This window comes from Macrobrachium nipponense, chromosome 15 (assembly GCF_015104395.2).
Source record: "Macrobrachium nipponense isolate FS-2020 chromosome 15, ASM1510439v2, whole genome shotgun sequence".
Classification (NCBI taxonomy): Eukaryota; Metazoa; Arthropoda; class Malacostraca; order Decapoda; family Palaemonidae; genus Macrobrachium; species Macrobrachium nipponense.
The window spans coordinates 66,621,157-66,642,078 of NC_087208.1; the positions used below are offsets into that span (position 1 = coordinate 66,621,157).

Genomic DNA, 20,922 nt, shown 5'->3' on the forward strand with positions numbered 1-20,922 from the left:
GGCATCTGGCTATTATTAAGAAAGAATTGGTATTATTATTAAATAATCGTTATTGGTCAAATGCCAAAGCTTTGTTTTATATTTTAGTTACTTTAATTTGGTACCATTAAAAATAAGGAAGACTAGACTCATTCTTGTAGCATCAGTTTGTGATATTCATCACTTGTTTGGTCTATAACTTCTTAATCCTTCTCTAGAATTTGTTACTACATCTCTTGAGTACAGATATGATGTTCACAGAAACCTTGCTTGGACCTATGGTACCATATTTGTTCATGTGCTGTGAAAATCACAAAAATGGCTGTTATTTTGGAAACTTGACCTTTTATTTTATATTCCATCATTCTCCCATTTTGTTTGCTTCATTCTGAGGATGCAGTAGAGTTTGACAATATTTGGCTAAACTAGCTTAGTTGGAAAAACAATATAGTTTTCTATTTTGTAGTTGGGGAAAATCCGTTGTCTTAAGATTCTCGTAAGTTTCTGATTTTAAATTTAAGAACTGTCTTTCAACCTGTTATGCAAGTCCACTTCCCCTTTGTATGAGAACTTGCTTCTGAAATTTTAACCAATAGTATTATAATGTTGATGTACATATGGAATATTTTTCCAAGAAAATTTTGGTGCTAGAGTGTGGTATCATCATTTTTGTTTATTTCATGAACTACTATGAATTTGCATATACTCTATATTTTTCTTACATATACAGTCCAGTTCGAAATATGCGTGTTCAAATTGTGCAATTCCCCTTTTATGTGGTCGCTAGTTCTCAAAAACAGATTTCATACAATCCACTTACCTGGCAGATATATACATAGCTAAGACTCCGTCGTCCCCGACAGAAATAAAAATTTCGCGCCACTCGCTACAGGTAGGTCAGGTGATCTACCGGCCTGCCCTGGGCGGCAGGACTAGGAACCATTCCCGTTTTCTACTCATATATTTTCTGTCGCCGGTGGTATCAACATCGTTGCTGCCACCTCCTGACTGGAATTCGCTTTTCTAGACAATTGATCATCTTTTTGTGGACTTTTGGTGACGTACCTGGATCGTTGTTTTGGCATTCGCTACTGTGGACTGGATTTGGACTTGCTTTTGATTTTTCTTCAAGAATGTCTGATTCAAGTGGTTGTGTGAGTGTGTGTGTGAATGTAGGCTGCAAGGTGAGGATACCGAAGGCTTCGGTTGATCCTCACACTGTATGTCGCAAATGTAGAGGTTTTGATTGTTCTATTTCTAACACCTGTCATGAGTGTGAGAGGTTGAATATTGAGGAATGGAAGACTCTAACTTCTTACTTGAAGAAGTTAGAAAGGGATAGAGTCAGAAGGGCGGCATCTAAGAGTGCGGGTAGTAGTACAAGGCCTATTGAGCCTTTTAATGATTCTAACTCTTCCCTTAACTATGCATTTGATTCTAATTCTGTATCAGGGCCCTCACTGGCTTTACATTCAGATTCGGCCTCGGAAATTGCTGAACTGAAAGCTACTCTTCACAGGATGAAATCCAAAATGGCTGCCATGAAAGGTAAGGATTGTGAAAGTGACTATTATAGTGAAGTGAGTGTCCCCAGTGTTGTGGAGGGGGCGTCTGACCGTCTCTGCGACGCTCCCAGGCCTAGACCTCTTCCAAGCTCCCAAGCCCAGAGGAGAAGGAAAGTCAAAAGCCGTACGGAGGTTGTGGAGAATTCCCCCGGTCAGGCGTCCCTTCAGCAGGCCGATCTGTAACTAAGACAGACTGGCTCCGGGACCGCTATAGGAAAACGTTCCTCAGAGAGTGCTTCTCTTCGTCCGCTTCTCCCTCCCCTAAACGAGGGTGGAAGGATTCGGACCTGTCCAGGCCCCTGAAAAGGCACTGGAAAGATCCTGTGTTGGATTCTAGCCCCGAACGCTTTTCGGAAGAAGCGCCTCCTTCGATCAAGAAGGCTAAGAGGGTGTTGACGTCCCATGGTTTGGACAAAACTCCTTCGAGGTCTCCCTCTCCCGTTCTAGAAGACGCCGGAGAAGCTTCCAAGAGGATCATTTTGGCTGTGCAAGAACAGTTATCCGCCTTGGTAGGAGTCCTTTCGAAGGATCCCCCTCGTAAGAAAGACGTGAGGCTTCCTGTCAAGAAGTCTCGTCTTCCTTCTCCCGCCAGGAGTGAGGCTCCTGTGGGACGTGAGGCGTTTGAGATCTATTCTGATAGAGACTCTTTGGACGATTTTGAATCGCCAGACAAGCGCGAGGCGCCAGTCAAGCGCGAGGTTTCCTCCAGACGAGAAGCGTCTTACAGGATTAAAGCGCCAGACAAGCGAGAAACGCTTTACAGGCGCGAGGAAGCAGCCAGGCGCGAGGATTCAGACAGGCGCGAGGCGCCAGACAAGCATCATCCATACAAGGATATGGCACCAGAAAGGCGCGAGGCGCCAGCCAGGCGCGAGGCGTCAGTCAGGCACGAGATTTTAGAGAGGCGCGAGGCATCAGTCAGGCGCGAGGCGCCAGCCAGGCGCGAGGAGTCAGTCAGGCGCGAGGCACCAGCCAGGCGCGAGGCGCCAGCCAGGCGCGAGGCGCCAGCCAGGCGCGAGGCGCCAGCCAAGCAGAGGAGCGCTATACATACTCTTAGCCCCTCTCCTATTAGGAGTTTGTCTCCCGTAGAGAGAGTTATTGGGCAGGAAGACCCGGAACGGGAATTGACTTCTCCTTCTGATCCGATATTGGAAGAGGACTCAGAAGACGAGACTCACGGCAGAGAAGGGCTGTCTAACTACAAAGTTTTGACAGCTCTCCTCCTGCAAGAATACGGTGATGCATTGATCCCTGCCGCTCCTCCTTCTCCTCGTTCACTTTTTTCATGCTCTAAGACGCCGAAGTCGTCGGCTTTCTTGAAGATGAGGCCGACGATTTCTATGAAGAGAGCTCTTCAGTCGCTGGATAGCTGGATGCTAACCAAGAAAGAGCTAGTCAGAACGGTGTTTTGCATGCCTCCCGCTAGACTTACGGGCAAGAGAGGTATTTGGTACCAGACTGGGGAGAATATGGGGCTCACTCTCCCAGCTTCGGCTGAAGCTGACTTTTCCAGTCTGGTAGATGCATCCAGAGACTAGCCTTCATACTGCGAAGATAACTTGGGGTCTTTCAGAGTTGGATCATCTCCTCAAGGGACTTTTTCACATTTTAGAAGTCTTCAACTTCCTAGATTGGTTCCTTGGGGTGATGTCCAAGAAGGCTCATGCCTCGGAAGGACTCGATCCGGACGTACTCCTTGCAATTTTGTCCTGTATTGACAAGGCGGTACAGGATGGCTCAGGGGAAGTTTCTTCCTTATTTGGAGCAGGTCTCTTGAAGAAGAGATCTGTTTTTAGCGCTTTCTTGACAAAAGCGGTATCCCATTCGCAAAGGGCAGCCTTGTTATTCGCTCCCAGGTCTGACTTTCTGTTCCCTTCGCAGTTGGTGAGGGACATTTCCCGTTCTCTGACGGAGAAAGCAACACAGGATCTTCTCCTGCAATCATCCAGGAAGAAGAGACCAGTGATGGTGGGAGACAAGAAAGGTGTGTCTACGCCTGTTCGGCCCTTTCGAGGAGGCCCTCCCGCTAGAGTTACCGCTAAAAGAAAAGCGACTGAGAAGAGAGGTAGAGCCTCTTTCCGTCCCTTTAAAAGGGGAAAGTGAAGTGGCGCTCCTCCAAACACCAGTAGGTGCCAGGCTCCGGGGATTTGCGGAAGCCTGGACTCTCATAGATACAGACGCTTGGTCTATGTCTGTTCTACAGAAGGGATACCTCATTCCTTTCCTGGACAATCCTCCCCTGACGTCAACTCCGCGGGAATTGTCCGCCAATTACAAGGACCCTCTGTTGAAAGATACTCTTCAACAAATGGTGGATCAGATGTGGGACAAGAGAGCTATAGAGCTAGTGCTGGATCAAAGCTCCCCCAGGGTTTTACAATCGTCTTTTCTTGGTTGCGAAAGCCTCGGGGGGCTGGAGACCAGTTCTGGATGTCAGCGCTCTGAACAAGTTTGTTCAGAAACAGAAGTTCTCCATGGAGACCTCTGCATCAGTCCTTGCGGCTCTTCGCCAAGGGGATTGGATGGTGTCTCTGGATCTCCAGGATGCCTATTTTCACGTCCCGATCCATCCTTCGTCGAAGAAGTACCTCCGTTTCATGACGGGGGAAGGATCTTCCAATTCAGAGCCTTGTGTTTCGGCCTGTCGATGGCGCCTCAGGTTTTCACGAGCCTTATGAAAAATGTGGCGAGATGGCTTCACCTGAAAGGAATCAGTATATCTCTGTACCTAGACGACTGGCTCATCAGAGCAAAGTCAGAGAAACAGTGTTTGGAGGACCTGACTGTGACACTAAACCTGATAAAGACCTTAGGATTACTCGTGAACCTCGAGAAGTCCCAACTGATCCCCAGCCAGAACTTGGTCTATATGGGGATTCGGATGGATTCTCGGGGTTTTCGAGTATTTCCTTCTCAAGAGAGACTAACGAGAGGTTTAGAGAAAGTCTCTCTCTTCCTAAGGAAGGAACGTACTTCGGCGAGGGAATGGTTGAGCCTCTTGGGGACTCTTTCCTCGCTCGAACAGTTCTTTCCTCTAGGAAGACTTCATCTCCGTCCGCTTCAGTTCTTCCTCAGAAGATCGTGGAACATGAAGACAGGGCTTCTCTCGGACAGTTTTCCCATTCCAGTTCTGATGAAACGCCATTTAGAATGGTGGTTACTCCCACTGAAGGAAAACAAGGGTACTTCCCTAGAAACGCAGAACCCAAACCTTGTATTGTTTTCCGACGCGTCGGAAAAAGGTTGGGGAGCAACCTTGGGAAAGAGAGAGGTGTCAGGCACTTGTAATGCTCTTCAAGTGTCCTGGCACATAAACTGCAAAGAGCTGTTTGCCGTACACCTAGCCCTAAAGAGCTTCGAACCTTTAGTGAGGAACAAGATAGTCCAAGTGAATGCGGACAATACAACCGCCCTTGCATACATTCGAAAGCAAGGAGGTACTCACTCTTATGCCCTTTACGAGCTCGCAAGAGACCTGCTGTTGTGGACATCTCAAAGGAACATCTCTCTTTTGACGAGGTTTGTTCAAGGAGTAAGGAACGTGAGAGCAGACAGGCTGAGCAGGAGGAACCAGGTCCTTCATACCGAATGGAACCCTCCACTCAGAATTTTGCCGAATCTCTGGTCTCTGGGGGGTGGGGAACTCCTCATGTCGACCTCTTTGCCACGTTCCTCTCAAAAAGACTGGAAGTCTTTTGTTCAGTAGTAGAAGACCCCAGAGCTCTAACAGTAGACGCCTTCCTGCTAGATTGGTCTCATGTAGACGTTTACGCATTTCCCCCATTCAAGATTCTGGGGCAAGTGCTCAGGAAGTTTGTGACTTCAAAGGGGACAAAAATGACCCTGATAGCCCCCTTTTGGCCAGCTCAAGAGTGGTTTCCAGAGGTGCTGGAGTGGATGGTAGACTTCCCCAGATCCCTTCCACAAAGGACGGATCTTCTCAGACAACCACACTTCAAGAGGTTTCTTCAAAACCTCCCCGCTCTCGCTCTGACTGCCTTTCGACTATCGAAAGACTTGTCAGAGCGAGAGGCTTTTCTAGCAAAGCAGCAAGCTCGATCGCTAGAGCCCGGAGAACTTCCACTATCCGTGTTTACCAATCGAAGTGGGAAGTTTTTAGAAGGTGGTGTAAGTCGAAGAAGTTGTCCTCCTCCAGTACCTCTGTAACAGAAATCGCTGATTTTCTGTTATTTTTGAAAGAAGAATCGCGTCTCTCCGTAGCCACGATAAAGGGCTATAGGAGTATGCTTTCGGCCGTCTTTAGGAATAGAGGCCTAGATTTGGGAAACGATAAAGATCTACATGATCTGATTAGATCTTTTGAGACCAAGAAGTCTAAGATTACTTCTCCCCCTAGCTGGAATCTAGACGTGGTACTTTGTTCTTGTCCTCAGCGAGATTTGAACCCCTGCATTTGGCCTCGTTTCGTGACATAACGAGAAAATTTTTATTTCTTTTGTCACTGGCGACGGCGAAAAGAGTTAGTGAGCTGCACGCCCTTAGTGATAAAGTGGGTTTCAATCTAGATTCAGCCATCTGTTCCTTCAAAGAATTATTCTTGGCGAAGAATGAAAATCCTTCGAATCCCTGGCTGAGAAACTTCGAAGTAAAAGGCTTATCGGGTCTCGTCGGCAGGGAACCGGAGAGGTCTCTTTGCCCAGTAAGGGCTTTAAAGTTTTACATACAGAAAAAGAAACAGTTGGGAGGTTCTAGACAAGGTCTTTGGTGCTCGGTGAAGGATCCATCAAGACCTATGTCTAAGAATGCTTTAGCCTTTTTTGTCAGGAACGTCATTACGGACGCTCATAAGGCTTGCACGGATGATTCTTTCAAACTCCTGAGAGTAAGAGCTCATGAAGTGAGAGCAGTGGCTACGTCTCTCTCTTTTCAGAGAAATATGTCACTGAAGAATATCTTGGAAGCGACATATTGGAGATGTAATTCTGTGTTTGCTTCTCACTATTTGAAGGACGTTCGTGTGACCTATGAAAAATGTTTTTCTTTAGGTCCTTTCGTGTCTGCGGGCACGATCCTGGGTACAGGAGCTAACACCAGTCCTTAATTAATACATAAGTCTAATAGATATGTTCTAGACTTTCTGCTGAACAAGTGCAGATGCCGCACAGGCGGTCAGTCACTTTCGTTCAGTAAGGAACTCTTGTGATATCTTTTATTAGATGAGTATCATAAATTTTTTTTTTGGGAAAATTATTGTGTGCGTGTGCAATTTGTTTTGAGTTATGGTTGTTGCGAAGAGTTTGGGGATAACTCGGAGCAATTTTTAATACTAACATGGTGGTTAGGATCAGGTGGTCGGGATTGGTTGTGTGCTCCTTAATAAGGTGTGTTGTCATATAAGTGGATCAGCACCCATTGACAAAGTCCTTTCAGGCTCTGCCGAGTAAGTGGATAAGACCCCTTCGGCAGACCCACAAGAATTCTTGGCCATAGATCACATATCTCGCTAAAGTTTCTTGAGGTGATGCAGACTACGGGGCAAACACCCACGAAGTCTACCACCTATCAGGTAGGAACCAAGGTTTTTATTTATACCTACAACATATGTTGTTTACCTGTCTATTCCAGAAGTAGCTGTCTCTTACCCTCCACCGAAGGGTGCCAATCAGCTATGTATATATCTGACAGGTAAGTGGATTGTATGAAAATGATATTGTTATAATACAATAAAGTTTCATACATACTTACCTGGCAGATATATACGATTAGGGCCCACCCAGCCTCCCCGCAAGGAGACAGGGGAAGAAAGCTAAAATTAATGAAGTAGAAAACGGGAATGGTTCCTCGTCCTGCCGCCCAGGGCAGGCCGGTAGATCACCTGACCTACCTGTAGCGAGTGGCGCGAAATTTGAATTTCTGTCGGGGACGACGGAGTCTTAGCTATGTATATATCTGCCAGGTAAGTATGTATGAAACTTTATTGTATTATAACAATATCATTTTTCTGTATTTGCGAAGCCGTTCAAAGCTATTAGCTAAGACGGAAGGCTCCGCTTCATTCATTTGTGACGTCATAGCGTAGTGTGTATGAATGATTGGTATCATCATCATCATCACCACGCATATTATTCAGATCTGCGAAGTGTATTCTGATCATCATCATCGTCATAGGCATTATTCAGATCTGCAGTGTATTCTGAAGGCTTCTGCTCAGCATATTAGCTAAGACGGAAGGCTCATCCTCACGCATTTGTGATGTCATAGCGCAGTGTGTATGAATGATTGGTATTATCATCATCTTCACCATATGTATTATTCAGATCTGCGAAGTGTATTCTGATCATCTGCATCATGTATGCATCTGCCTATAAGTCGAAGAGGAAGACATATTTTCTTGAAACTAAAAAGCTTGTTCTTAAGTTAAAGACAAAGGAAAGAGCAACTTCCATTTTGGCAGCAGTTGACAACTTGAAATCCGTCATTGCTGAACATTAAGTAAGAATTTTTTGGTCTAGGCTAACTTGTTTTGACTAACTTCTGGCATTTGATCATTTATTTTTTTTCTATTGTTGAAATAGATTTTGATGAAAATGATTAGTAATAGTGATTAACAGAGAAGCAGATGTGTTTGAGAAACTGAGACAGGCGCTCATAACCAAGTTTGTTATGCCTAACGGGAGTGAAGACACGCATGATCCACCAGTCCCCGAAACCTCAAATGGTTCACAAAGCCTTCCTTCAGCAGAAGAACTCTTAGTGGAGGATTAGGTAGAGGAGTTTGAAGGGTTTTTTATGCAGAGGATAGGTAGAGGAAATTCCATCCAGAAGGTTTTTAAAGGAAATAACTGTATCGTACAGTACACTTACACCCAATAGTGGCAGTGTTTACGAGTGGGAGTTTTCACCATCCTGGGTGTAATTTTAAACTTTTTCAAGTTATTAAAACCTTTAATGTTTTATTTATCCATAAGAGCAATTTCATATTAGAAAAATGTTCAGTATAGTACATAGAATGTATTGAAAATGGTTAGTATAAAATAGTTTGACACTCTAAGTTGCCGTTTGCCTTGGCCCTAATGGAATTATTCCCATAAGGTGTGTGTATCGAAATCTGCGATTTTCCAGTTCTGCGAGGCCGTGGATCGACCAAATTCACACATAATTGGGGACCATACTGTACTCTATATTTTCCTTACATATAAATTACAATATTATAATTTATAATTACATCTACTCAGATATAGACCAAGAAATTGATAGTACGTATGTATATATAAACCTAAAGTACAAAACAAAATTAATTTCACCTATGGTTTAATCTTTGCAATACCCTTTATGGGTACTTGGTTCATTACAATGTTCATTTGGCCTAGCTCCATGCTTTGTCTTTTACTAATTAGCAGCTCCATTTAGTTCCTCGTTGGACGAGTGGTTTTCGCACTCGGCTACCAATGCGGTGGTCCAAAGTTTGATTCTTGGCTCTGCCAACGCGGAATCGGAGGAATTTATCTCCGATGATAGAAATTCATTTCTCGATATAATGTGGTTCGGATCCCACAGTAAGCTCTAGGGCCCATTGCTAGGTGACCTATTGGTTCCTATCCACGTAAAAATATCTAATCCTTCAGGCCAGCCCTAGGAGAGCTGTTAATCAACTCGGTGGTCTGGTTAAACTAAGATATACTTAACTTAGCAGCTCCATATGGCTGTCCAACTTGATTAACTTAATGTAGTTCCATTTAATGTAGTTCCATTTTCAATTCTCATTTAAGGAAAAAATCCTTTGAGGAAACAGTTGAGTGTCTAGAAATGTTATTCTTTGGTCTTATGAAACTAATACTATCATCTTTGCACAGGTTTTCTGTTTCGATGGGAGATTGCCTTGCTTCTCATATGTTTCTGCTCGGCTACTGGTGCTTCATTTTGTTACCTACTGTCATACTTGGCTGGCAGACCTCTTGTCCAGAAGTATATCCCAGAAAGGGCAAAATCATGGCAGGACAAGGTAGTATGCTTTTTCTTGTATGTAAAATATATTAGTTTTTCAGTCCAAGTAACATTGAGAGCCATTGTTTGATTATTTTCATTTTTTTCCCTTCTCAAGAATATTTTTAATTATAAACCATGTACTAAGAACTGAAAAGAAGGTCATTTTTCTTTCAGGTTGATAAGCAACGAGACAATCTGCTCTTTTATATCATATTCTTGCGAATCACCCCTTTTCTTCCCAACTGGTTTATTAACATAACCAGTCCTGTCATTAATGTTCCACTCTGGCCATTCTGGTTTGGCACCTTCCTAGGTAAGTAGAACATTTTTTGGGGGTTAGAAAGTACTCAGCATCCATTATTATAACAAACATTGTCACAAAATAAGGCTGTAGACCTGAGACTTAAAAAAAAAAATTCATGAAAAGTAGACAGGTAAAGTGTTTTTTATTGTCTTGGATATCCATATTGTTTGTTGAAAGGGCTCCATATTTACATTTACTGATGAAATATTGACTTTGCTAGAAGGGAACAAGAAAACTCTTTGCCTCTTATTGCTTCTGTAAATTTTATTAATTTCAGTCAAGTTATGTAGTAACTTCAACTGTTCATATAAATATCTTAACTGATTTGAGATATATAAATATTCATTGCAAACTTTATATTAAAAAGGACTTTGCTTGATAATGTACGTCTTTCTAACATGACTGAAAATGGAAATTGGAGTGGAACTGATTTCTGTCTCTTCTTATCACTTCTCCTTACCTCAAAAATATTATTTATGATGGCTAAGAGCGCCAGTTATTGTATTTGCAATGATAAGTGCTTGGTAATTTTGTATGTTATCAATAAATTTTAATTTTTCAGGTGTTGCTCCACCCAGTATTCTAGCTGTTCAAGCAGGTACTACATTGTACCAACTCACTTCTTCCAGAGATGCCTTTTCATTTACCTCCCTAGTAAGTATGATGCATAGTAGCTTACCCAGATGAGTAAAAATGTACGAGCTTACACTGATATAGGAGAAACTGATATATCATTGTGTCTGTGTGTTGTGTATAATATATATATTATATTATAATATATATATATATATAGATATATATATATATATATATATATATATTATATATATATTTATGTCTTATTTATATATTACAACTCTAAAAATTTATTGATTGGACAAACTTGAAATTTTGAAGGTTATGACAAGGATCTGACATTGTTTTTTCAAAGATCATGCAATAGTGAAATCCATTTTAATTTATGTCAGACTCATTATTCAACAGTAGTTGCCATTTACTAAAGGTATGGTAATGGTTTTATTGTTAGTGACAAAATATAAGATGATAGAGACATGTATGTTTGATGTAGTCATGATAATTGCAACTGTGGGCACTTTATCAGTATCTTAATTTCCTTTAGTGCCTATATGAGCAGGGACTCAACATTTACACTGGTTTTATATAATTTGTGAAATAAAAACTTGATTGTACCTATGGAAATACAAACCAGGACCTTTTAGATAGGAGTATCCCTAAGGCATGTGTTGTAGTCAGTAGTTTAATTAGTTGAGTAATGCACTTAACATGGTTAAGGGGGATGAGGGGAAGAATATCCCTCACCCACCAGATGTCACCAAGCAATTTTTCTTCTCCTATCTTGAACTTGAGTATTTTTTTTTCCTGTTTAAGGAGTTTATGTGTGTTTTGGGCAACTCATGTTCTTTATGTTACTGACCTACATAGGTAGTGTTTCATGTAAGGTCAGAATTTTTTCTTGCCTCTCCCTGTGTAAGGAATGCATTGGCTGATTTCTTAGTGAAAAAGGCTTGGTAGGAAAAAGGAAGAAAAGCATTTACCTGTGTCCTTGAGGGTGAGGGGGGGCTGCTGTAGGAAGGGTGCTTACCATACTCTCCTCATATAATGAGTTGGATGCACAGGCCAAGCTCCCCTCTATTTGGGCCTGTGCCCCTAATTATTATTATTACTTTTTTTTTAACTTTCTGACTCACTTGAAGATCCATGTATGGAAGCATCTTCAGTTAACCCTTAAACGCCGAAGCGGTAAAAAAAAAAAAAAAAAAGTCCCGTGTGCCGGAGACGTTTCAGAGTGAGCGCGGAAGCGGAAAAAAAATATTTTTTTTCAAAAAATCATAGCGCGCTTAGTTTTGAAGATTAAGAGTTCATTTTTGGCTCCTTTTTTTTGTCATTGCCTGAAGTTTAGTATGCTACCATCAGAAATGCAAAAAAGATTATCATTGTATCACTTAATAAAATAATGCGATATATGATAGCGCAAAAATGAAATTCATATATAATTGTATTCAAATCGCGCTGTGCGCAAAACGGTTAAAGGTAACAAGTTACTTTTTTTTTCGTTGTAATGTACACTAAATTGCAATCCTTTTGGTATATAACAAATTGTAAAACGATAAAAGCAACACAGAGAAAATATTATCACAAAATAATGCATGAATTCGTAACGCGCGGACGTAAACACATATTTTTTTCCAAAAATTCATACATAAATAAAATATTTCCTAGAGACTTCATTTCAATTTCTTTCAAAATGAAGACAAATGATTGAATATTACTATACTGTAAGAATATTAGCTTACAAATGCAGTTTTCGACCATATCTGACGAGTTAAAGTTGATCGAATGTCGAATTTTTTTTATATATATTTTTTTATATGCAATTATTTCGGAAATAAGAAAAGCTACAACTTTCAAATATTTTTTGTTTTATTCTACATAAAATTGCGCACATTTTCATATATAAAACTCTATGAAATGCCTAATATGAAACGGAGAAAATATTCCGAGAATGGGACTTACAAATTTCAGAGATTTGTGGCGGAGAATCCGCGCGCGGAGGGAAGGAAAGTTTTTTTTTAAAATTCACCATAAATTTAAATATTGTGCTAGAGACTTCGAATTTGTTTCATGATGAAGATAAATGACTGAATATTTACTAGACTGTAATAGTTTTATCTTACAACTGCGTTTTTCGCCATTTATTTCGGTAGAGTCAAATTTGACCGAATACGTGGTTTTTTTTTCTATTTATCGTGATTTATATGCAAATATTTCGAAAATGAGAAAAGCTAACAACCTTCAACTATTTTTTGTTTGTAGTTATACATGAAATTGCGCACATTTTCATATATAAAACGTTATGTAACGGCTAATTTAAAATGGTGCAAACATTACCACAATCGCATCGCCATGATTTTTCGGAAGAGTTACCGCGCGGACGTAAAGAAAATGTTATTTTTTTTCATAAATTCACCATAAAATCGAAATATTGTGCTAGAGACTTCCAATTTGTTGCAAAATGAAGGTAAATGCTTGAATATTAGTAGAATATAGCGTTTTAGCTTACAATTGCGTTTTTCGACCATTTCGGTAGAGTCAAAGTTGACCGAGTAGGTTGAAAATTTGTCACTTATCATTTTTTATATGAAAATATTTCAAAAACTGATAAAAGCTACAACCATGGGTTGTTTTTAGTTGTATTGTACATGAAATTGCACACATTTTTTCATATATATAAACTTTATGTAACGGCTAATTTAAAATGGTGCAAACATTACCACAATCGCATGTATGATTATTTTCGGAAGAGTTACCGCGCGGGTAACGTAGGAAAAAGTTTTTTCATAAATTCACCATAAATCGAAAGTATTGTGCTTAGAGACTTCCAATTAGTTGCAAAATTTAGTTAAATGATTGAATATTACTAAAAAATATAAGAGTTTTCTTAGCTTACAATTGCGTTTTTCGACCATTTCGGTAGAGTCAAAATTGATTGACCGGAAGGTTGAAATTTTGGCACTTATCGTTATTTATATGAAATATCTCAAACCGATAAAAGCTACAATCATGAGTATTTTTTGTTGTATTCTACATAAAAATGCGCACATTTTCATATATAATACTCCATGTAACGGCTAATTTAAAATGGTAAAAAAATTATGTCAAAGTGACGAAATAATTTCCGAGATGTGTCACAGATACTTTTTAGTGTGGCAAGAAAGAAATTCGCGCTTGCGCGCCTGCGTAACGATTGTAAACAAAAGAACACCTTGATCCGTGAACTCCCAGCATCCCCCAAGGCGCGTGATTCAAGAGTTTTTGGCTGGTAGGCCTAAAAGTATTTTTCCGCAAATTTTTAAAAAAACTTTTGTATGTCGACGTAAAATACGTCCAGTCGGCACCCGAGAGACAAAAAATGTCGACGTGAAAAACGTCCAGTCGGCGTTTAAGGGTTAAGTACCTGCAGAAGATATGGCCTTTGAGCCACTTGGCCTCATCTGGAAATAAGGATTCGGTCACTGCTGCTGCTGCTCTTACTTATGACTTTTGCTATTTGCAATCTGGAACTGGGCTTCTCTATGTATAATCTTGGTACCCTCTAACAATTCATCCAGTGTTGGTATATGGTTTTGGGGTCTATAGAATGTTGGAATATATGTAACCCCTTGGTTGCAGCGAGCTTGCAATTGTTGTCGTAGAGTGATATTGGTGCAACATATGTAGCAATTGCTGAGGGCTTGACATGTCCCTTCGATACATTTAAATTTATATACTATGTGGGTCGACTCTCAAATCTCTCCATGGGGATGATGCTATTCTGCAGCACAAGGTTGCTGACCAAGTTCCGTCAGCAGTACACTCGCAAGAAGATACTCTCATTGTGATTTGTAGGTGTGCCACCATTGGTAATTATCCTTTTCACATCCTTAAACTAGTTACCAAATGCCACTCAGTAATATAATATAATGTTTCCTGGTGAGGTGACATTGTCATTGGGGTCCTGCCATATACTATATCCAACCAATATGTTAAACAACTTGCTGTCATTACAATTGTTGGTAAGAAGCTACCTAACATTTGAACACCACATGAGTAGCTTTCCCACATCCTATGCGGCTGCATGTACAAATGAAGCATTTGTAAGTATCAGGACATTCCCCAAGATCATTAAGACACCATCCCACATTCATCATCTTCTGATACATGGTTGTATTGTACCTATCTTCTTTTGTCCACATCCACATCCAAAAAAGGAAGTATGCCTTCAATGCTATATATATTCAATACTATAGTTGTTCATATACGAAACAAACCTTCGGTCTTAACATTAGGATAAATACTCGGTGCCAGCTGGAAACCAGTAACACTTAAAATAATTGTGTACGCAAGGGACTATTGGCATCTGTGCTTGGTCACGAGACATGTGGGGTCACCCACATACCCCTCATTAACTCATGACCCCGTTAGTTATTTTCTTACCGCCTTTAAGAGAAGACGTGCTTTGCTCCGTCCTTTTAAAGCCAGTTTAGTTTGCTCCCTGTTGTTTTCAATTCGTTGTTTGGAATTCCTGGGTATGTGAACATGAAGCCTTCTCATGCTGCGAGACTTCCTGGATATCACAAGAAGCAGATAAACGCCCTTATATTTTTTTCGATGATTTCGACGTCGAGGTACTCATCGTATAGTAAGTCATAGGTGCTTCGAGCCAGGACCAGTACGGTGAGTACAGAAACTCTAAGGTACAGTTAATTCGTTACATGTGCTTTGGAATATCGCATATTCATGTGGATTGCCTGTAAATCCAAAGCTTTGATGTATCTGGATGTGCTTTTGGAAGTAATTATGACTAATTGTGCTCCTTTCCCTGCGGGGAGAGGTGTTCATCACCATCTTGTTTTCGTTCCAGATACATGGGTAGAGATGATGCAGGTGTGCGGTCGGCGTTAGGCTTATCAGGAGAACCAACTTGAGGGAAGTTAGTTTGATGTATAACGTCGTGCTGCCATCCAGGGTCCGACATGATGGATGTCCCTTTTTTCCTGATATGCACTGAATGGCGGTGGGATGCGTCACCATCTGTAAGAAGCAGATAGTGCAACACGGCAGACTTTAATGTCCGGTTGCTATGCCTACGAGAATAACATCAACAGCCTTGCACTTCTGGTAGGGTGCTGGCTTCGCATTCGAGATGCTCATGGACGTCATAAACATGGCGACCGCCATGACGTCACTTCACAGCTGCGGCCTACATGGAGACATGCTTCCATTTTCATTTTGAGGTATAAGAGTACTTTACAACTATGCTTTCAGATTTGGAGTTGTTTAATGCACATTGTTTTTGAGAGAAACTACAAGCGTTAGGAGATATAAGTTACATAATGGAAAAGACACAAGTCTTTCCTCTGTATCCTTCCGCTTAGGCGTCAACAAGCTTAGGTGACTGGCTTTGACGCCAGTGCGTTATCCAGCCAATCCTGGAAGAATAGGGACTTTGTAGCTGATCCTCGAGCCAAGAGGAGAAGTTTCTTCTCCATCTTCGAGCCAGGATTGTTACATCCCAATTATATGAAAGCACAAGAAGTAGTTGTAATTGTCGAACAAGTGAATGATGGAAGCTTAGTGTAGTGTGGCTGCTGTAAAGAGTTGGAAAAGGCTAGAATCAAGGACTTTGTGACTGATCATCGTGCCAAGAGGAGAAGAATATTTTTGGTGTTAGATGGGAATGGAAGGTTCTTTCCTCAGCATCTGGCATGTACATATTAGCAAATAAAGCACTTGGGAGGATCCCTTAGCAACACTTTCTGCCTGTTGAAAGAGTAATTGCTTGACTTTGCGTCGCTCTGTTAATAGTAAACTGCCTAATAATTTTGTCTTATTCCATTGCAAGGTTCTGTGCAACATCCTTCAGCCCCTAACTGCAACCCCTTTCATTATACCTTCATTCATATTCTCTTTTGTCCACGTTATTTCCCACTCTCTTAATCGGCTAGCGCTAGAAGATTATTGTATTGTTAAGACCGAAGGTTTGTTAGCTATGAAAAATACAAATTGATTACAAAATTTGTCATTTAACATTATTTCCAGTAATGAAGGACTTCATAGGTCCCAGCATTTGGCCATTGGCCTAGATTTTATATTCCATTCCAATTAAAAAAAAATTTCTCTCTTTCTCATAACAGATAAAAGTTTGAAATATAAATTACCATGTTGGTATGGTATATGTGGAAACATTAGCTTATTCTAGAATATTATTGATATTATAAAATGTACAGGATCTCATTTTTTTCCCCGTACATCATGTTGGCAAGTTTCATTGCAAATTTATATTTACTTGCTATATTTTTTCAGGTCCTTTTGGCCTTTGCAGCTTTATTATCTTTAGTGCCAATTCTCTTGAAGAATCGCTTGCGTGAGAAGTTTGACTAGGGATGGTTGCCTTCCATGGGTCAGGTGTGGAAGTGGGAGTCAGAAGAAAAATCATTTGAAAGTGAAAAGTCACAAAAGAATGAGAAAAAAATTAGGAGAGGAGTTCTTGTCCGTTTCAGTAATCACCAGGTTACCTCTCAGATGGCCGGAGAACCCAGCACAGAACCTCAAGAAGGTTGCCCTGTTATGGCATCTGGACCTCTCAACAAGTCAGAGAATGCAACAAGTCCAGGCATTGAGATGGTGGTTATAGTTCACTCAGGACATTAATCTCATTGTTAATTTTTTTCAGATGTCTGAACTGCTAGTGGTAACACTTTGAAATAGAAAATCTTCACTATCATTTAAGTAAAATTGGAGGTTGTGTACATTACATGTAATAGCTTGTAAATACTGTTCTGTGTTGTACCTGATATGTACAGTATGTTGTCTATGACACCACTGATGTTCAGTATATTGAATGTTGATTTGTTAAGAAATATAAATGTATGAATAAACAATATGTGCACGTTTTGCACAATTCATCAGAGTTTTGTAGTATTAAAGTATTAGTCTCTTGAGAAGATAATTAGGAAAACTTGATTTCATAAGAAAACAGAGAATATCAGCACAGTCTTTTTCAAAAGGCTAATTTGTTAGAAAATATACATTCCTTTTGGAACTTCCACAACGCGTCCTATGGTAGGTTCACTTTAGGTATTTTGTTATTGTGAAGCAACTGGCACATTAACTGTACTCTGTAGAGAACAGGAATGCAATTGTGATTTTTATTACTGAACATTTAGAAAACCCATGTAGATTTTTTATGTTCTAACTTAAAACCCACATTTATACCAAACTTGTTGTGGTATTGATGAGTGGCTTCCTTTTATTGAGTATAGTGGGTGTACTTGTTTGTGATTTTTAGGAGGTATAGAAGCGACTTTTCATGTAGGCTTACTTTGATTTTTTTTCATTTACCTTGTAGGCTAAATGAGTTCATGAGTCAGAAGTCTGCCAAGGTATTGGCATTCATATTTAATGAATATTCTTAATATCTCTAAACATGGTAGTTTTGTCATGAAGGCAGTTTTATAGATCACATGTAAATAGGATCATTTTGTAAATGGTTGCTTTTATGTGCATCTCCCAGAACTTGAAGATCTCAACTACTTGAAGTAAAAGATGTTACAGCATAAGAAAAGCACAGTGAATTGTAGTGTACTTGCCATATATACTTGAGTGATATGCTGTGTTTCAATTGCAAGTCTTATTCAAGCTATTACTTTAGGCCAGTAATGTATGCTATGTAATCATTTATGACTCAAGCAAAAGAGCTTGTTAGTTTTTGTCATATAGGTGATTTAAATAGATCACTGAAATAAAGAAGCTTATAGATAATAAGAATGAGGTAAATTGAAGTATTTGAAGAATTCTAAGTTTACAGCAGGAGTAATGCATCATCATATCTATTACAGTATATCATCCCTGATTATGAAAAAATAAATTTGCTCATTGAACCATAGTGGTTAAGTTTCAATAATCAACTGCTGTTGCCTACTGACAGGAACTCCTGAAGGCTAGTTTACTAGATGTACAGCAAGTAATTTTTGTTGATTTTCTAGCTTGGGCTAATAGCCCATCACACGTGAAGTAATTAAATTTAAACGTTGTAAAACAGAATATTTTTGGTATGATACAAAATTTAGAGCAGAGATTTCAAATTACATAGAATGTATATGTATAATTTAAAAATGTTCTTAGCTTTTTATGAATTTTTTGCTACTAAATTATTTTTGGAGTCACATTTCTTGATTTTAATAAAATCGTAATTCCTTGAGTATTCTGCTTTGTACATTTGCTATGCTGCATATTACACAAATGTGTGTGGCAGAACCTTGTCTGAGAATAGGTTTTGTTGTATCTACTATGCCTTCATTTAAGAGAATTTAATCTGCTGGCCAGCTATCATAAAGGTAATTAGGACCTAGTGAAAGTAACATTGTACATTTTAAGGTAAAAGTGATATGAGATGGATTTTTCTTGTATCATGAAATAAATTTTGTCAGATACAAATATCATTGGCTCGGAACAATACTTCTTAAGTGCTGGTACTGTACGAGCTTTCATTAATGAAGATAAATTATGTACCTGTCAGGGAAGGTTTAACTTTTTGCAAGCAGGTCAGCAATAGATTGATAAAAGACACTTTGTTGTTTCCTAACATATGTTGTTGGATTTAAATATGCATAGAGTATAAGATATCTGAACTTATACATTTTTGTCTGTCACAGAAATATTATTTCTCGTTTAGATTGTAATTAAAAATATCTTGCTTATCAGCAATTATATTTGTAATTTGTGTAATACATATTGTGCCCATAAATGTGTTTATGCCTTAACATCCAATAGGTATTGGTGAAGTATGAGGTCTATTTATGGAGTACAAATAGTATTTTGTAAGTGCCCAAACGTAACATATTTACCACTTGAGCATTCCTACATTTAGCCGCACTCCCCTTTACTGCACTTTTTTTTTTTCTTTCCAAGACCCATCTTTGTTGTGCAATCAGTAGAGTACTCAAAAACACCTTCTGATAGCTGAATTGCTAATAGTATTTAATTTGAAGGCTTCAATATCATATTACCATGCTGCTATTGAATGAGTTGTAATGGAGAGTTGGAAAAGCAGATAAGAAGGGGGGGCCAGGGAGAGAGCTCTTGCTTTCATCATCTGCAGCAGTATTTAGCATGCCAGCTTTGGATTACATCCAGCTAGCTGACTTACTATTTGTAAAATGTGATTATTATTCACTTATTTTGTGCTGTAATGATTTTTTTATACATAATTCTTTGAATCTGTACCATTTTGTTATCTCCCTGTTTGCACCTGCTAGCCAGGGGTGAAGCCAGGATGTTCAGGTAGCTAGTGTTGCTAGAATATCCCCAATCCCATATCCACAGTTTGGACAGATCTGCATCCGTTTCCTTGGACCTATTAGTGCGGTTAAATGGGAATGCTCTACTGGAATCTAAGGTGTAAGTGTCTTTGAATCATAAAATTCTTTAAAATTTTTAAATGTAGAAATTATCTTTAGATGAATTTTGTGTGTATTAGTCTGTTTTGTTTTATAAAAATGTTGAAGCTAAAAACTAAAATTTTATTGCATCTCGGTGAACTAAAGTAGTGAAGTTAGCAAAGTGTCAATGGTTATTGTTAGCATTCTCTAAACCTTGGCATACTGGACAGTATCTGAGGAATAGAGCATGTGATATAATTTGCAATGACCAATTATAGCTGTCTTTTCATTGAGATGACTATTGGGCTTTAGAACACTTGAAAATTTCATATGTAAGTGATTCAATAAACAAAAATATTCAAACGTTTAGTAAAGTTATTTGTACAACTAACATTTTTTAGATTCCTGCAGGACAACTTATTTAACAGTGAAGTGATACAAAGACAGGCATTTGCAACAGTGAAGTGATACAAAGACAGGCATCTTGCTTCTTTTAGCGTGAGTAATCCAAGATGATCTCTCACCAATGATTTAATGTTAGAGGTGTCATGAATTGTTGACTAATTTCCTTTATATTACATTCTTTACTAGGAAACACCATACATGTTTTAGTTGTGCAGTTATTTAAAATTTAATACCTAAAACATTTTAAAGGCTGCATATTGAATATGCAGTAACTTAGAATTAATTAGCTGTGACTAAATAAATGTAACATTTGAAAGGTTCCATAGCATTAAGAATGCAGTTTTTTTTTTCATTCCTTAACCCTCTTGCGCACAGGCCGAAAATATAAGGGTGTAAGGCACACGACTTTTCCCCCGGGCCGAAAAGAACACATACCTGGAAAAGTTTTTTGGTAAAATAAGGTATGTACGAACTATAACTAATATACGCTTCTGGTTAGTGTTATTATGTCGGCAAATGATGGAATTATTTCCTAAAGCAATCAGACCATCTTTACGAGACTTAGAAATAATAAAAACGATGTGCTGAACGTGAAATTTTAAAGAAAAATTGTAGATATTTTTTTGGAAATCATGAAAAATATAATAGTAATTAGGTTTTGGAAGTAAGTTTTATACCTAAATTGTGTAGAAATGCTTGATCTTTCATGTGGAAGCAATAATTTTGCTATAAATGTGTTTGCTAATGAGCTGTAATTGATTAAAAAATGCACATTTTTTAT

The 20,922-nt window shown here is 39.2% G+C and overlaps 1 protein-coding gene across 4 annotated transcripts in view; it reads left to right on the plus strand.

Moving 5' to 3' along the window:
• The window catches only part of LOC135195028 (transmembrane protein 41B-like), a 131,483-nt gene extending 111,021 nt beyond the window's left edge, over positions 1-20,462 (plus strand). For all 4 annotated transcript variants that reach the window (XM_064221340.1, XM_064221339.1, XM_064221338.1 and 1 more), the window contains 4 exons: positions 9,359-9,507; positions 9,666-9,804; positions 10,358-10,449; positions 16,660-20,462. In XM_064221340.1, coding sequence (XP_064077410.1) covers positions 9,359-9,507; positions 9,666-9,804; positions 10,358-10,449; positions 16,660-16,737 — 458 coding nt within the window. In that variant the 3' untranslated portion in view covers positions 16,738-20,462. The remainder of the gene's footprint in view (positions 1-9,358; positions 9,508-9,665; positions 9,805-10,357; positions 10,450-16,659) is intronic.
• The last annotated feature ends 460 nt before the right edge of the window (positions 20,463-20,922 follow it).